Source organism: Vipera berus (genome assembly GCF_964194415.1).
Source record: "Vipera berus genome assembly, chromosome: 2".
In the NCBI taxonomy this organism is placed as follows: domain Eukaryota; kingdom Metazoa; phylum Chordata; class Lepidosauria; order Squamata; family Viperidae; genus Vipera; species Vipera berus.
In genome coordinates, this window is record NC_138203.1 from 39,695,748 (window position 1) to 39,712,567 (window position 16,820).

Below are 16,820 nucleotides of genomic sequence, written 5' to 3' on the forward strand. Positions count from 1 at the left end.
GGAAACTGATCAAAGAGAGAAGCAACCTGGAATTAAGGGGGAACTTCCTGACAGTGAGGACAATTAACCAGTGGAATAGCTTGCTTTCAGAATCGTGGGCACTCCATCACTGGAGATTTTTAAAAGGAGGCTAGACAGTCACTTGTGTTAGTTGGTATAGGTTCTCCTGCTTGAGCAAGGGGCTGGAGTAGAAGACCTCCAAGATCCCTTCCAGCTCTATTCTATTCCTAAATGTTACAAAAAAAAATAAATACTGTATTTGAAAACACTTAACAATATTTTTATGAATGTAATTCATTTATTGCATGTGATTTTAAGTTGCCTCTATTTAAGTGGCAGGTATCACTTACATCAGGTTCCCCACCACCACTAATAAAAATACATACAAGCTTCTGGCCACAGTCACAGCACAGAAACAGTGAAATACTGTGAAAGCACATGCAGATGTATAGATTTTTCTTGCAAAGAACCAGACTGCACAGAGAAGCTAAGCACTTCCTCTTCTGAAGAGTTCTAGAAATAGAAGGAAGTGTGAATCCTCTCTTGCTACTTCTATGGAAGGTACAGTGAAACACCAGGGTTTGCTGTAATCCTTCTGAGCATGCAAGAAAATGTACTTTGCCTCATTTTTTCTTCTGAACTGTGTCTGAACCAACTAATGCTACAACATCCATTTAGTGCATTAGAGGCAGCTCTTTCTCATTTTTTGCTTAAATATTGAAGGTGTGAATCTTGTATCCTTGAACTGTTACTATGGAAAAAGGTACACCTACATAATTTGCAGGTTTATTAAAAGGGTAATAAAGACAAATAACTGAATAATTTATATATAAACAGTTATTTTGTGGAAGCCAGTCCCTATCTGCCAAATGGATTAAAATAAACTCTGTTAAAAGCTTTTTCTTTTAAAATCATGGCATTGCTGTTTTTGAGTAACCTACTTAACTTTTTAAAGAAATAAGTATAATATTAGGCCTTAGGAGGAATTTTTGGTTGAGGGAAGGATGAATCTGGGTAAGACTCAGATTGTAGCTAGTATTCATTCTACCATGAATTTATCTGGAGCAATATTTCAAAATCTCATCCCAGTAAATCTACTGGAGAATTGCTTTCCATTCCTATAGTGCATTATTAAGAATCTTGCCAAAACATCCTGCAAACTTTAATAATTTAATAATCCCTTGCCACCCTCAACACATACTGTCAAACTATACTTGGATTGCAAATCGCAGAATTCTCAGCCTTTGGTATGTTGGCTGGAAATTCTGGGAACTGCAATGTCAACTTATGTCTGGAGAGTGACAATTAGCAAAAGCTGTTTGGTAAATTTTTAGAGAGCTCATTAAATTGATTAACAAACCAATTTATTTTTTCACTAGTGCAGACCTAATACATCAAACTATTCATCTTTGAACTAAATCTGGCTGGAAACTCTTTCAGTTTAAGAGTGAGAGCCTTGAATAATGTTCTTGAGCAAATAATTTCCTGCCATTAGGTTAATATAAAGCCTACTGGAACCTATGTAACTTTAAAAGGAAAGGAAGAAAAGAAGGTGTTACCACAGATGGCATTGTGTTCTTGCTTCCCGGTGGGATCAGCACTCGGAGATCTGGTTTACGATTATTCAATCCCAAATTCATGGGTGGAGGAGACTTTGCTTGCATATTCTTGTTCAAGTTGCCAGGTGAGACCAGCAGACCTGGGGAGTTCCGAGGGTTGCCATACCCATTCCCTGTTCATTTTGCAAAGAAAGACAAACAAATGCAGATTTAACAATAGATTCCTAGGTGTGTAGATTAACCCGAAATACGCTCAGGAAATATTGTTCTTCTTTTCAATAACCTTAACATAAGTGTACCACACTAGCATTTCCCAAGCTGGCTGAGATTTTGGGAAGTTACAAACTCAACACATATGGAAGGTGCCTAGAAAAGGAAGGTGGTGTGTGATGAATCAATGGGATGGAATCTTTTTAAAAATAATAATAATAAGGGTAGCAAAATAGAAGATAGTTGATCTTGTTAGTTACTTCAATAACCTCTTTTCATCATCCTAGGGTGACATGTATTGCAATGTTTTAAACTTAAACTAACATATCATTTCAGTAGTGTATGTTAATTTTTATTTGCTATTTTATCTTTGTTATGCTAGTATTTTATCTCTTTGTATTTTTTCAAATTTTGCTGGTCATTATCTGAATAAACAGCATTTCATTTCATTTCATTTCATGTGGTATGCATAGGGACGCATCCTAAAGAATGTTTCCCAGCTGAGTAGTAGCAGGAGACAACAATTATTTAGATTGTTTGGATCATGCTATTCCTCTATGAAACTGTAGACTAGGTAACATGTAGAACAATGGGTCTGGATGATTATTCATTTTCAAATTTGTATTTTGATAATCTTCTGACTAAGCCGTACAAGAGGAGTGGGCTACCTTTGGATGGGTTGGAGCCACACACACACTTTACTCTATTTTGCATGGCGAGCTCTGAAATGGGTGATATGATATGCAGACTGAGTACAATTGTATCATGCACATGGGCAGGTTAGAAAACATTCTGGTTTTGCTGAGTTGTGAGGAATATAGTGAGAGTTTCAGACCTAGATTACAGGTAGTCCTTAACTTACAAACATTCATTTAGTGACTGTTCGAAATTACAATGGTACTGAAAAAGGTGATTTATGTCCATTTTTCAAATTTATGACTGTTGCATAGTCATGTGAACAAACTTTTGATGCTTGGCAACTGGCATGGATCTATGATAGTCCCCTGGGACCATGGGATCACCTTTTGCGAACTTCTGACAAGCAAAGTCAATGGGGAAGTCAGATTCACTTAACAACTGTAGTGATTCAGTTAACAACTGTAGCAAGAAAGTTCATAGAATGGGGCACACTCACTAAATTGTCTTGCTTATCAACAGAAATTTTGGGCTCAATTGTCATAGGTTGAGGACTACCTGTACGCCTATTTTAGGCTTTAAATTAAAGCTTTCGGTCCTCCAATTTTCGGTCATTGTGGTGAAAGGGAATCTGGAAACAAAAGAAAAGATCTAAGGATTGCACACCTTTCTAGAGTCTCGTTGCCTATTCCTGCTTCATGGGAAGCACCCAAAGAAGAACAAAAGCAATTGCAATTAAAATATAAAACTTTTTATAAATTTCACACTACATTTCACAATAACAAGAACAAAATAGTGCTCTAACTGAATCAACTTTCAAATGGATTCCAATCCATTTCTCCTGCCTCCAGTTTACTATTCTCCCCCAATAAGGAGCCTTGGTGGAGCAGTGGGCTAATGCCTCCTTAAGTAACACCAGCTGCCTGCAATTAGTGCAGGTTCGAGTCCCACCAGGCTCAAGGTTGACTCAGCCTTCCATCCTTCCGAGGTAGGTAAAATGAGGACCCAGATTGTTGGGGGCAATAAGCTGACTTTGTAATAATTCCGCTTGGGGGGGCCCTAATAAGCCCTAATAAGCAGGCATATACATAGAATGAAGGCTATTGCTAAGCACATTGGTTTGTGGTTAAATTGTAAGCTGCCCTGAGTCTTCGGAGAAGGGCAGGATATAAATGGGATTAAAATAATAATAAAAAAATCTTTGGTCCATGTTCCGTATTCAACCTAACTGGGTTGTCTTGGTTTCTGTACACCCAGAAACTTTTGTATACTTCCAAATCTTGGATTTTCCTTACATCCATCACTATCTACCCCTAATGCTTAGATGGTGCAACTTTGGCTACATAGATGTAAAGATTTGGAAAAGGAGCTAGGATTGTATGTGCTTTTTATGAAAAAAACCTGATTTTTTTTTAAAAATCAAGTAATGTTTTGAGTTAAGCCAACCCCATTTATTTTTCTTTATACTGAGGCACAGTTTACTCTCCATACAGTATGCTATATCTAAAAAAAAAGATCTACTGTTCTTGTATCTTTCCATACTCAACAGAAAAAGTGAATGATGTGTCTCTGTGTGTGAATGAAGGATGTGCAGGAAAAGCAAGACATCTCAGTCCAAATCACCACTCAGCTGCTAAGTTCACTCTCTGAATCTAACCTGTACCACATGTCTGTTGGGCAGATGAGTAAGGAGTGGTACACTCAAAAAAGAATGGGATGATAACATAAACAATAAAACTCCTTGACATTGCTCTTTTAATATTTTAGGCTCCCAACAGAAAATCTGGTGACCTGGAGAAAAATCTGAGCTACCCGAGGCGAGGGGTTGATTGGATTCTGCATGCTGGTTGTACAATATTGAATATTTAACTGGATATTACCAAATGCTTGTTACACAGAAGAAAGAAACCAACGTCAGATGATATTGCTGGGGAGGTGGGGGGGAGGGAAATAGAAAAAGAAAGAACAAAGCAAACCATGATAAAAGGGGCTGTTTTATGGACAAATGCAATAGAATTCTGCTTAGCTTGACTCACTTTATTCCCCCACTTTAGGCTTTTTTGTTTTGAAACAAAAGAAAGTGCAGCAAGGCTATAATTTCCAGAAAAGAAAGAAGAAGGAGCAAACAAACCGGAGGAGGACTCAGAAGCCTCTGAAATGCTTCATCCTCAATCCCTTCCTCCCCTTTCAGAGCCTAATCCTGAATGCTGAGTTCAGCAGGAGTTGGTTCTGATTTTGAACACACCCCTTCATGTCATCTCTGCACTTGTAGCTTTACATCCTGACATACAGGCATCTTCACATTGTGCTAATTTGGTGCTTTCAGAAGCAGAGCTGTTTCCCGTTTGAAACTGCAATAATCACAATGATAATGCTGGCACAGCACTGCAATTAGCAGCCTTTCTCAGCACCAGGAGGAGGAGGAGGAGGAGAGGAAGAGGAAGAGGAAACAGAGGAGCTACTGAACTTATTCACAAGGGCAGTGGTTTTTCAACTCTCTTATCTGAGAGAGTTTCATTCTTCTGCAGCGTCAGTAACCAAAAAGGGCACCTGCTATGCTAGCATCACAATAAGTGGCTGGAACTCTTAGATTTAAGATCTCATTTTTAAGGCCACTGAAATAGTTAACCTTTAGTGACATGGTTTAAGCATGCAATACCAAAATAAAATGTATATAAAAAGTGGCACCATAGCATGAAATCACCAACTTATGAGGAAATAAAATTTCTTTCACTTGCTCACAGACTCAGTGTATACACAAAGCCTGTAAATAAATATAATGCGAAACACAATAGCATAGATTCGTTTTTAACTTTCTAATAATCAGCTATTTAATTTCGTTACGCTGCAAAAGGAAGCAACTCAATTCATCATAATTAGACTTACGTCTGAATATTGTAAAAATAATTAAGATGACACAATTGTTAATGCTTTTAGAGTTGCAACAAGAATATTTAGGAAATTCTTAAAGATAAAGGAAGCCCAGGGCTCCCAGAGATTCTACCCTTATATAACATATATTGTATATAAAGTAACATGTCCATTAACATTTGCAGTGGATTGCTTGTTTGCTAAAGGAAATTAAAAACTGTTTGGTTATATCATATAATATGCTGGTGAGGAAAGTAGGATATAAATCCAGTCAATAAGTTCAAAAAATGACAATCAATTGTTCAGTACATTGTTCAGAACAGGATTCCTTTTTATGCTTGCAAATATACAATTTATCTTGTATTAAAATACTTGTCTGTATAATCTAGCAGTCTGACTTCTATGTGTTTCTTTTTAAGAAAAAGAAAGGGTATGATGGGGAGATACTTGTTTTCCATTAAAACCCGCCAATATATTAAATTAAAGCAGTTTGTAAAATACAACTTAACACTGATAATGCCTTCCCATCATTTTTAGACTGTGCCCCTTACAGATACCAGTCATATTATTTTTTATGTATTTATCCATGATCGTAAAATATTTTGAAACGTGATGACATTTCCTGCATTTATATTTTTAGAGCATCAAATTATTTTAAAGAGCGATTGCAATCTTCTCTTTACCAGTGGATTTCTGCTGTTCTTGGCACATTATGCCAGCTGGCAATTTGGAGCCATATAATGACTGTTTCTCCTTCCAGCCACCAAATCGTTACGCTTTTGGCAGAGGACGGATCCTGGAATGTAAGACTGTAGACTCAAAACCAATGATATATAAACCCATCATTTGAAAATCCATGATGAATACATGCATGTGGCCTGTAGCAGAGGGGAGTCTGCATTTAATCTGGATGTTTAAACCGCATCCTCTGTTAAAGGCTCTGGCCTCAACTGAGGCACCTTAAAGTTAAATGTCCTGAAAGTCTCTGTTAAGTTCGGAGGCAGAGGAAAACCCGGCAGCAACAAAAATTGACTCAGCCCTTTTAATATAGAGATTAAACCTTTCTTTAGCCTGTCCTTTAAAATTACACTTTGCCTGGACAGTTATCAATTTAAATGCAACTGTGTGCACAATGCTATGTCCCACAAGCCACTAGAAAGAGGGAAAATTATATGCCATGTACGGATAGATTTCCTGATTATAAATTAGGAGAAAATAAAGAACAGATGAAATGGGGAACTAGTTTGCATTATATTTTATTTGATTAAAAGCCTTATATTTGTTGAAATGGAATACATTCAACGTTATGGATATCACTTGCCGTGTATAATAACAAGTCTGCTGCTAATGGAGAAGTAAAAGTTTGAGAGGGACATAAACCTCTCAGCCAAGAGGCTCTAAAAACACCAGGGATCACTGGGAATTTCTTTCCCCAGAACTTACTTTTTGTTTTATTGATTTTATTGAGTAAATGATGTTTAAAAACAAGAAACAAGTCTATTTCTTGCCAAGTGTTGTATTGGAGCAAGTAGCCACTTTTACATCCAATGTCCTAGGCGTTCTTTGTAGAAACTAATAACACTGATAAGGAGAAATGAAATGGAATTTTATTTTATTTTTATTAATGGGACTTATATCCCGCCCTATCTCCCGAAGGATTCAGGGCGGCAGTGTAACGCTTCCCCCCTCCCCAATGAATGCTTCTGCCTATCTTATTTGGAGAACAGATGAAGAGCTTTTAGAAGGAGTTTGTGTTAAGTAAGGGACCAGTACATAGTCCTCCAGAAATGCCCAATCTGACCTATTTCCTGAGCTTCTTGAGCAAGAGACATGAAGCTCTGAGGTTGGAAGCCTAAGTAATAATGTACAAAAAAGAAGGTATGGGCTAAATTTATATAAAACACACACATGCATGAGCACACGCACACGCGCACACACACAGACACACACACCAAAAGACTCTCCATTTTTATGGAAAAGAGCTCTTAAGGTTAAATATTTCAAAGAGTATTTAAAGGTATATGGCATGTTTAGCCTTAAAAAGAAAAGGCCATGGACAGATATGATAGCATTCTTCCTCATAGGAATGGACGTTACCCGAAGAAGATCTGGATTTATTCTCTACAGCAGTTGAGGTTACCATAAGAACCAATGGATAGAAGTTTAACCCAGAGATCCATACTTTACATAAGCAGAAATTTCCTGATTGTGACAGCTATTTAGCAGTGGAACAGTCTGTACATGGTTCATAGGTGCGCCATGACAGGAGGTTTTCAAGAAATGATTGCACATTTGTTGTGGATGATATGTGAATCCCTGCATTGGCAGGAGCTTGGACTAAATGACCTCCAACCAGCCATACAAGGATGGTCTACATTAAAATGTTGCCACATGGTACATCTATGTTCAGGATTCTGGAGAATCTAACTTGTCCCTTTCCCCTATTCCAGCTCCCTCTCTATCCATATTAAGTCATCATTCCAAAACAATGGGCTATTTGCAGTTAAAAAAAAACTTTAGGTAATTTTTTCCCTTCAAGACTGCTTTGCAAATCTTGGGATTCCCCAAAGCTCTAGAGAACTCTTTTTTCTATTTGGATAGTGCTGTTTTGTTCTGTATTTTAATTTAACCTACAACACTTCTAGGTTTAACACAATAATGAACGGAAAAAGTAAGCCATCATATCAAACCAACCAGAAGCACAAAAGGCAACTGCATGCATATCATTGTGAATTCCTGGGAGAACAACTGGTATCAAACATTAGATGCTTATTGTTTTTGCCGCAGGGTTCTTTTATTTAAAAACAAAAACAAAAAAAACCTAGAATAAAATAGAACAATGTTTTGAATTACAAAGGAAAACAGCAACTAGAACCTAGGGTAATCCAGAAAACCATACAATTTCTTCATCTTTAATGCAACTCGCTGCTAAACTAACTGAAGCTTTCCACTATGTATTACATCTTTACGTCTATTGCAGTACATTAACTTGGCTGAGTGGAAACTGCAGAGGAAGGCCCGAGTGGAAGCATACTCTTCCAGAAAATGAAAAAATCTTTAAAAAGTCATTTCTGATCCCCACATTATTGCACTAATGGCCTTTCAATGCTGAGTTTCTGGGACTCAGACTAAGTCAGCTATGGCATAAAAGATATATTGATGGAGTAAAAATAATTTTGTGGGACTTGCATTCAATCACAACCTTTGCATTATTGAGCAATGCTAAAGGATATATTTATCTATTTGCTGTTTGTAGATTTCTACAAACAATAGTCCTTTATGAGAAGAGGATTGGGAATGGGTTAGATCCATTTTTCTTAAAAAAATTACCTCACATCTCTTCTATTTACACAGACTTTTGGTATTTTTTATTCAGTGCGGTTATTATTGTCCTGCTAGTCTTCTGTGAGTTTTGATGTTGGGACATCTTCAATCATGGAACAACAGCTAAACAGAACTTTGGAAAAAAATTATAGACTGGGCAATTTATCAGCTATAAGTAGGATTCTCACTACACCACCCAAAGGCATTTAAATTGCATAGCTAAAGCATAATCATCCTCAATTAACCTCATCTGTAACATACATATGGTAAATTTGCCCTTGGAAACAGATGCTAGCTGAGATTGGGCATCATGAATTTGTCATGGTTTTAGAGATGCACGCATTGGCTCTCTGATGTTACTTTTCTGGCTTGTGGAAATGATGAACAGAATATTGTTAAAAATGTGGCTGAAGATTTACCAAAATGTAAATGGGCAGGCACATAGTCATGTCAGCTAACCTGGATTGAGTCCACCCACCTCTCCACATGTTCTGCTCCTACTTTGATGTGGCATTCTATATTCAATTCATTTCACCACATTTTGGTGGTTTTCTTTCCCAATGAAAAGAATGACACTGTTCTGGTTTTATAAGGATTAGCGTTCAGTAAATGAAAATTACTGAGTGCCAATCCTTGTGAGTAGGATCATTTCAATATACAGGAACATTGCCCAAATAGCCATAGCACTTAGACTTTTGAACTGATTCACAGTGCATTACAGCCTTCTCTAAGCAATTTACAGAGTCAGCATATTGCCCCCATCAATCTGGCTCCTCATTTTACTAGCCTCGGAAGGATGGAAGGCTGAGTCAACCTTGAGCTGGAGAGAATAGAACTGCTGAACTGCTGGCAGGCGGCAGTCAGCAGAATTAGCCTGCAATATTGCATCCTAACCACTAAGCTACCACAGCCCTTATCTGATTTCCAAATACGTATGAAGGAACAAGGAGCATATCTGATATTACTTTTAAGTATTAGATATACTTTTAAGTATTAGATATAATCATTCAGTGTATCTAGGCTATGTGAATTATACTGGACCTACTCTTTATTTATCCATGTCATTAACCTATCTATACAACAGACAGGGAAATGCTGGTGTGAAAACATCAGCTTATTTGGTAACAGAGCAGAACAGGACTTTGTAGAGACTGCTAATATTAGAAGCATTCAAAAGCAAATATAGTCATACTTTAATTGCACAATTAGGATTCTGTCATTTTTTAGGTTTTTTATTTTTAGAATGTATGTTGCATGAAGTCAATATTAGCTCTGTAATCCCTTCACATAGATTATGAAATTTATATTTGATAGTTTTTAATGGTATCTGAACTGGAGGAATATATTGCTGTGGTGCAAGAAAACCTGTTATTTCCTATATCTCAAGCACAAATTGTATTGATTTATTGGTTCCACTCAGCAAATTATTTTTTACCATATCTATCATATTATCTTGCTTATTCTGGGCTCCTCATGTCCTTTTAACCATTTCCCTCAATAATTACATTTTAACTAATTAAACAAGGTACTTAAAATTAGATTCTGATATTCAGTTTTGGTTTTTGTTTAATGGCAATAATTTTAAACATCTTGAGTAGCAAGGTTAAGGATTAAATGCTGGTATTTTACTGTAAGGGATGCAGCTTTATTGCATGGTTAAGCTTTTCTGTTAAGTGTAAGCCAATCAAACAGGTAGTCGTCAATGTACAACAATTCATTTAGTGATTGTTCGAAGTTGCAACAGCACTGAAAAAGTGACTTCTGACTGTTTTTCACACTTACGACCACTGCAGCATCCCCATAACTTCTGTGCCGATGAATAAGATTAATTAGTGTTAGTGAAATGTGAAAAAAAAGCTGACTGGAATAAAAAGGGACATTACAGTACTGGTTTGGCAAAGGACGGAAATGAGCAGTATAAAATTATGAATTATGTGAAGTTAAACTTACTTTTTTTCCACTAGACCCTCTACACGGGCACTTGCACTACACCACTGAGTTTCCACACTGTCTTTTTCAACTGAATTGTCAACTTATTTCCAAAGCGGTTGTGGTACAGTTCAAATATTAAAACTTCTGTTTTGCAATTGGTAATGCTGGAACTTTGCAGAAATTCTAGCTTCACTGATCTTCAGTTGTAGTACTTAGATCTTGTGGGTCACTTAATGGAAACCTATTTAATTCTTTTAGTCAGTTTCACTATCTCTGTAAGAAGCAGCCAGCTTGATTTAGCTGCTTATTTAAGCAGTGTGCAGACTCAACTCTTCCCTCACCTTGTTTTTCAGCCTCTGGACCAACAGAGCCATTATTCTAACCTCCTCCCACACAGAAGCTTCATACTGCAATGTATAATAACCAGTTTGCAGCTGCTAAGAAAATCATGCTACTATCACAATTCTCAGTGGGATTTTTTTTTAAAAAAATTAACGTTAAAAAAGGAAAGCTGCCTGGCCAACATTTTGTAAAAGATAAAAATACACTCATAACATATACATAAAACATGGAGAGAGATTTTAGCTGTTTAAATTATTTGTCTTATGTTAGGGAATGGGGCGTTGAAGGAGGGATCTTTGCAATTTTCTGCTGGTCAGCTGGAACAAACACTGGTTGCCTAATAGTGTATCTTAAATACTTTCAATGTTTTGAGGTTAATAGGATATATAGGCATCAGAAGAAGCTGAACGATGAGATATGACTGACAGATAAAGTAATCCTTCATAGCAGCCATACAATAGAGCAGACCACAACGGAGGTGGCTTCAAAGGAGACCAGTTCATAAAAGATAAAGTAGGCATGCATGCAGAGAGATAGAGAGTATTAGCAGCAGCCACATGTGCTCATAATGTGCTCGTGATTTACTGTCCACTGGTATCTAGCTTGTCATGGCAGAATCATTGTTGGACTAGATGTAAAGTTCCCCTTATGTTGTTGCATTATGAAGTTAGGATAATAAAGTTAGGATACATTGATATTCCACACTGGACAAAAGATCCAGATAGTTATTTTATAGAAATATGTAAACTTCTCTGTTCTGTAATTCAGAAAGAAACATACTTTCCCATGTTCTGGCTTTTCTGCACCCTCGTGGTCTTCTCTACCAGTCTTTGTTTTATTTTCCCATGTCTTTTTCCCAAGTCTTCCTAACCTCTCTGGATTTGGAACATTCTTTTCATGGCAAAAAAACAAAACAAAACAAAAAAACTTTCAGAAATGGAATAATTAAACTAATGGTAGACAGCCTCTCTGTGACAAGCAGACAACTGAACCAATTGCTGCCAGCCACCTAATTTCTAAACATACAAGCTATTTTAGACTACTACAGTGCAGATATTGAATTCTAATTTATTTTTTAAATTCCCAAAGGTTATAGAGACCACAATATAATGAGAAATGTATGGAAAATAAATTATGTCATCCTGAGATTTTGTAATTGTTTTTAAAATTTCTCGTACTTTCATTGACAGCAGAATCTGCTGCTGGTTACCAGTGAAAGCAGCCTATGCTATGGTGAATACAGCAAGCCAATTGTGTAAGCTGATTAATTGATATCTGACCTGCTCCATGGACACCATAAATATTCAAAAGGTGCAATTTGCACACAGTTAGCAAACTACATTTAACTCTTTTAAAAATGTTCTTTGCCCTTGAACAATAAATCAAACCACTTAATAAAAATGTGTACTTGACAAGAGGAAACACCTTGTTAGAAAAATTAATTCTATTAAGTCATCCTAGGAAATGCATTACCATTTTGTAGACCTATCCCCACTTGACTGCCTGAGAGCTTTTTTTATGAATAGGGAGCTATTTGTTTATTTTTAGTGGGGGCTTTAAATCAATTGTTTCTATAATATGAAGTCTTGGTTTTTTTTCCTTTTAAAACAGAAGTCGAGACTAAAATTAATTATCTAAATAAACCTGATTAGATGTAGATAAAAAACTGCCTAATTTCTATCTATTTTAATCTGTAAGTTTTAACAAACACCAAGAGGAAGGCTGCTGGCAAGACATATGGCATTTAGAAGCCAGCTAGCTATTTTTTTTAAGGTAGCACATGTTTTAACTTTTAACTTATTTTTTTAAATAGAATTAATTAAATTGCATACTGTTTGGAGATTTTAGAATAAAAGCTGAACTCCTTACTCCAAAGGGTTAAAACTCATGGCTTGTTTTACATTTACATTTGCTCTATTCCAAATTCAGGAGTTTAAATTATTCTTTTCAATACTCAAGGGTATGTTGAAATACAGATGTTTGCTGTTTTGCAATACTTCCTAATACTTTTTCTTAGAATAAAAGGAGAAATTGTCACATGCAAAATGAACGCATACCACAGCCACCTCAACAATAACATGGGGAAAGAACTGATGGCGGCATCTGAAAAGTTCTTATTTGAGTGTGGGTTTCCTATAAGAATGTACTTAATTGCTTGTTATTTAAGAAGAGAAAAGTCAATCATTCTTTTTTTTCATCTTTCTCCAAAAATCACCTTGGAAAGGCTATGACTCATTTAACAGAACAGATTCTCATTATTGGCTCTGTGATTTAGTCTTTCAATCCATCACTGTATAAAGATAAATATTGAGACATTATAAATTAGAGAGGATAAGACTGGGAACATTTTTTTTAGAAAAGAATGGCAAACAAAGTAGGTACATTTTCCCAAAGTAGGAGTTAATTTCCCCTAAAGGGTTTATAAATCCTTGAATTTGCAGGCAACAAAAAGTTATTCTATTGTTTATCATGTTCACATGAGGGCTCAAATTAAATAATCACTTTAAAGAAAATGTAACTTATACCAAACATTTTAACAATAAGGACCTATTTTATAATTGTATAAATATCATTTTGACATTTTACTTATCTAGTTGTATCATTTTTACATATCAGTTCAACAAACATGCAAATATATGTAATATAGGGGGGAGTTTGAGTAGATGTGTAGAAGTAGTTGGCTATGCAACACCAAACCTTGCTTTTTAAAATGTGCTAGCTTTGGCGCCAAATCTAGCAGATTTCTTCTAAGCATGAGGCTGAGTGAGTGTTGCATCTCCTTAATAAGACAATATGTTTATATGATCCTCCATAGTAATAAGTAATGTGTCCAGACTTTGGACTATACTGTTGTTAATTAATGGACTGCTTCACTATTTGCAACAACATATCTGTGTCAGTTGCTTCTGGTGTATCCAGTAAATTTATGAATACATAAGAACTTATTTTGTATTGTGCGTTATATGTCACTGGAGCTAAAGAAGTGTTAATTGGCAGCAAAAAGATATTAAGTCACCTATGGTGTTTTTTTTAAGTGGAAGTTTGTTTTGATTGGCCAGTGCCAATGTACAGAGATGTACATTCCATTGATATTTATGAGTTTGGGCTGCCTGTATTATTTTAGGATTTGTTCAAAGACTTACTACTGATTGCTTCATACTCTGCTTGTTTGGGATAGGCTTACTTGGGCATGCTGCCTTCTTTTTTCTTTGTAATTTTTTCCTTTGGCTGTATTATTTTGAAAGCATGCCCAGAATTCCTTTGACCAAGAGACCCATAATTATAAATAGCTATTACCTACATTTCTATTTAGTTTGAAAGGTTAGAAGAATATGTATAATAAATTAATGTGCAGCCCATGTGTGACCAAAAGCAACAGAACGAATGGTGTAATATAAGTATGATATAATCTTGTAGAAAGTTCAAGCTGGCCAAATTTACAGTTATTGTCACAATGAACTGCACATTCCAAAAGGCTTCAGGTCTTTTTATCCATTGACATATTCCAGATGATGGTGCAATGGAAGGACATTTCCTTACCTGGCAGCAGTGCTTATATAAGAGAAATATCTTTCATGTAGCAAAGCTTGCTTTTATCAGCTTTTATCCTTCTCCCTTTTAAATTTTAGCTCTAAACTCTGTAGTCTCCACTTCTTTAACACCGGAACATATATATCTTCTTTACAGTAACATATTTTAAACCTTGCTTTTAAACATAGCCACATGTCTTGTCCCAGACATGTCAAACACAAGGCCCGGGGGCTGGATCCGGCCCGCGAAGTGGTTTCATGTGGCCCGTGAAGCCATCCTGGAAACAGTGAGGGAACGGCCCCCACTGCCTTGGCCCTGGCCCAGAGACCCTCCTTCTGCCAGAGACCCTCAGATCTGTCCCACTCCTGCCCAGGCACCCATAGGCACCCTTGATGCGAACGATGTAGAGCTGGCCATGCCCACCCAGTAGGCCATACGCACTCTAGCCATGCCCACCCAGGCCACACCCACCCGGCCCCTTGAGGGCAACCACAATGCTGATGCGGCCCTCAATGAAATTGAGTTTGACACCCCTGCCTTGTCCTGAGCCAAAACATGACTTTGTCCAATGGTGCCTCAGTGCTGACTGGCAGGAGCTCTCCAAGAATAAAGACAAGTGACATTTTGAATGCTACTTGAAGTTCACAGGAAACTGAACGTAGGATTCTCTGCATATAAAGTATTTTAATTTTGCCACTGAACACAGATTTTCATAATACTGTAGGAACAGAGTAGCATACCACTGGCATAGGATATGACTACTGCAGGGTTTTTTTTCCTTCTAAGAAAACCCAAACCCAAAACATGACAGCTGTAGTCAAACTTCCCATTACATGTAGTTTGCAGATCTCTGTACTTGGTAGCTTTAATTATGAGATGTGTGGTGAAAGAATTTTAAAAGGATGATTTGAAGAATAACACAAAAAATAAAAATGAATTTGTAATATAAATAATGAATTCAGCTTCCATTTAATTTCATTCCCTGTAGTTAACTTGAGGTAAGATTGGCGGCCTATAAATTTTATAAATAAATAAATAGTTTGGTGTGGTGGTTAAGGCATTAAGCTAGAAACTGGGAGTCTCTGAGTTCTAGTCTCACAAAGCCAGCTAAGTGATCTTGGCCAGTCACTTTCTCTCAGCTCTAGGAAGAAGGCTGAGAGATGGCAAGCCACTTCTGAAATTTTGACAAGCGAACTGAAGTGATTTGTCCAGGAGTCAAGACTAACTTGAAGACACACACACAAACATAATTGGGAAAAGGTCGCTTAGAACTGCTGTAAGGAAGAAAATCCCGCAGTTAAACATTATACCAAACTTCCAGTAGCCAAAAGTGTTTTTTTTGTCTTGTCAAGAGGTTTTTAAAACAACATCAACAACAAAAATAGATACAGAATGTCTCCTGAATAAAATATGGTAAAACCTGGCTGACACAGGGTAGACAAGTTGTAAGGGTTAACACTTATGCTATCTGTTAATACTGGTGATGACGCATATATGGAAATTGGAATCTATTGAATAGGAAATTGCAATCCCATTCATCCTCATTGTAGTCATTAGCATCTTTCCCAATATCACCTCCCCAAACTGCTTTACAAGTGCAATTCTCAGACAGAGAGAATACAACAGATCACGTCTCCAAGCAGTTATAAAACAGCTATTTGGAAACTTACAATAAGGTTCAGGGCATTTATTTAAAAAGGAGATAAGAGCAAAAATGAATGAAATGCAAAGATAAATAATATTCAGCATTCTGAAAATATTCTTTTGATATATTAATATTTTCTCTGACTTTCAGTACTAATATTTGCTATGATCACTATCACAATCTGAATTCAAAACATACTGCAAACTTATTTGCTTCTTACTTTATTGCCATATTTAAAAATATATTTACTTTCAATGTTTGATCCTTTAAAAAAACCAGACCTGCATCTTCTACAGGTTAGATGCCAAATATATTTTTCTGCGTGTGAGGATGAAGGATGTAACTGTAAGACTGTTTGGCTTAAGGGCATATTGGCTTAAGGTCAAGAGTATCTTATTCTTTCCCTTCACACAAGTTTTTGGTTTAAAAGAAAATTGCCAAACCCATGGCTATATTTATAACTTAGCAACTCCACACTAAATAGGAAGTTCTCTTTCATTCTGTTGGCAACTCTGACGGTCACATGGCATAAGTAATCCAATTGGACAGTACCTTTGAACAAATTTAGTCTAGAAAACCCAAGATAGCCTTGGTTTTAGTTAAAAATACCACTTCTGGTATTTCATTGTGTGGGATAATAAAAAGTAGTCAGTATTCCCAAGCTCTGTTTATGCCTTGGGTACGCACCCAAAGTAAAAAGATGGATGATTTTAGAATTATTATTCAAAATGATCTGAACTGGCCAATAAGTCATGTATGTATTTGACCTA

General features: G+C 36.5%; 1 protein-coding gene across 10 annotated transcripts in view; it reads right to left on the bottom strand.

Annotated features, from left to right (window-relative positions):
• The window catches only part of MEF2C (myocyte enhancer factor 2C), a 191,128-nt gene that overhangs the window by 16,846 nt on the left and 157,462 nt on the right, over positions 1 to 16,820 (bottom strand). For all 10 annotated transcript variants that reach the window (XM_081320825.1, XM_081320823.1, XM_081320817.1 and 7 more), the window contains one exon: positions 1,560 to 1,732. In XM_081320825.1, coding sequence (XP_081176951.1) covers positions 1,560 to 1,732 — 173 coding nt within the window. The remainder of the gene's footprint in view (positions 1 to 1,559; positions 1,733 to 16,820) is intronic.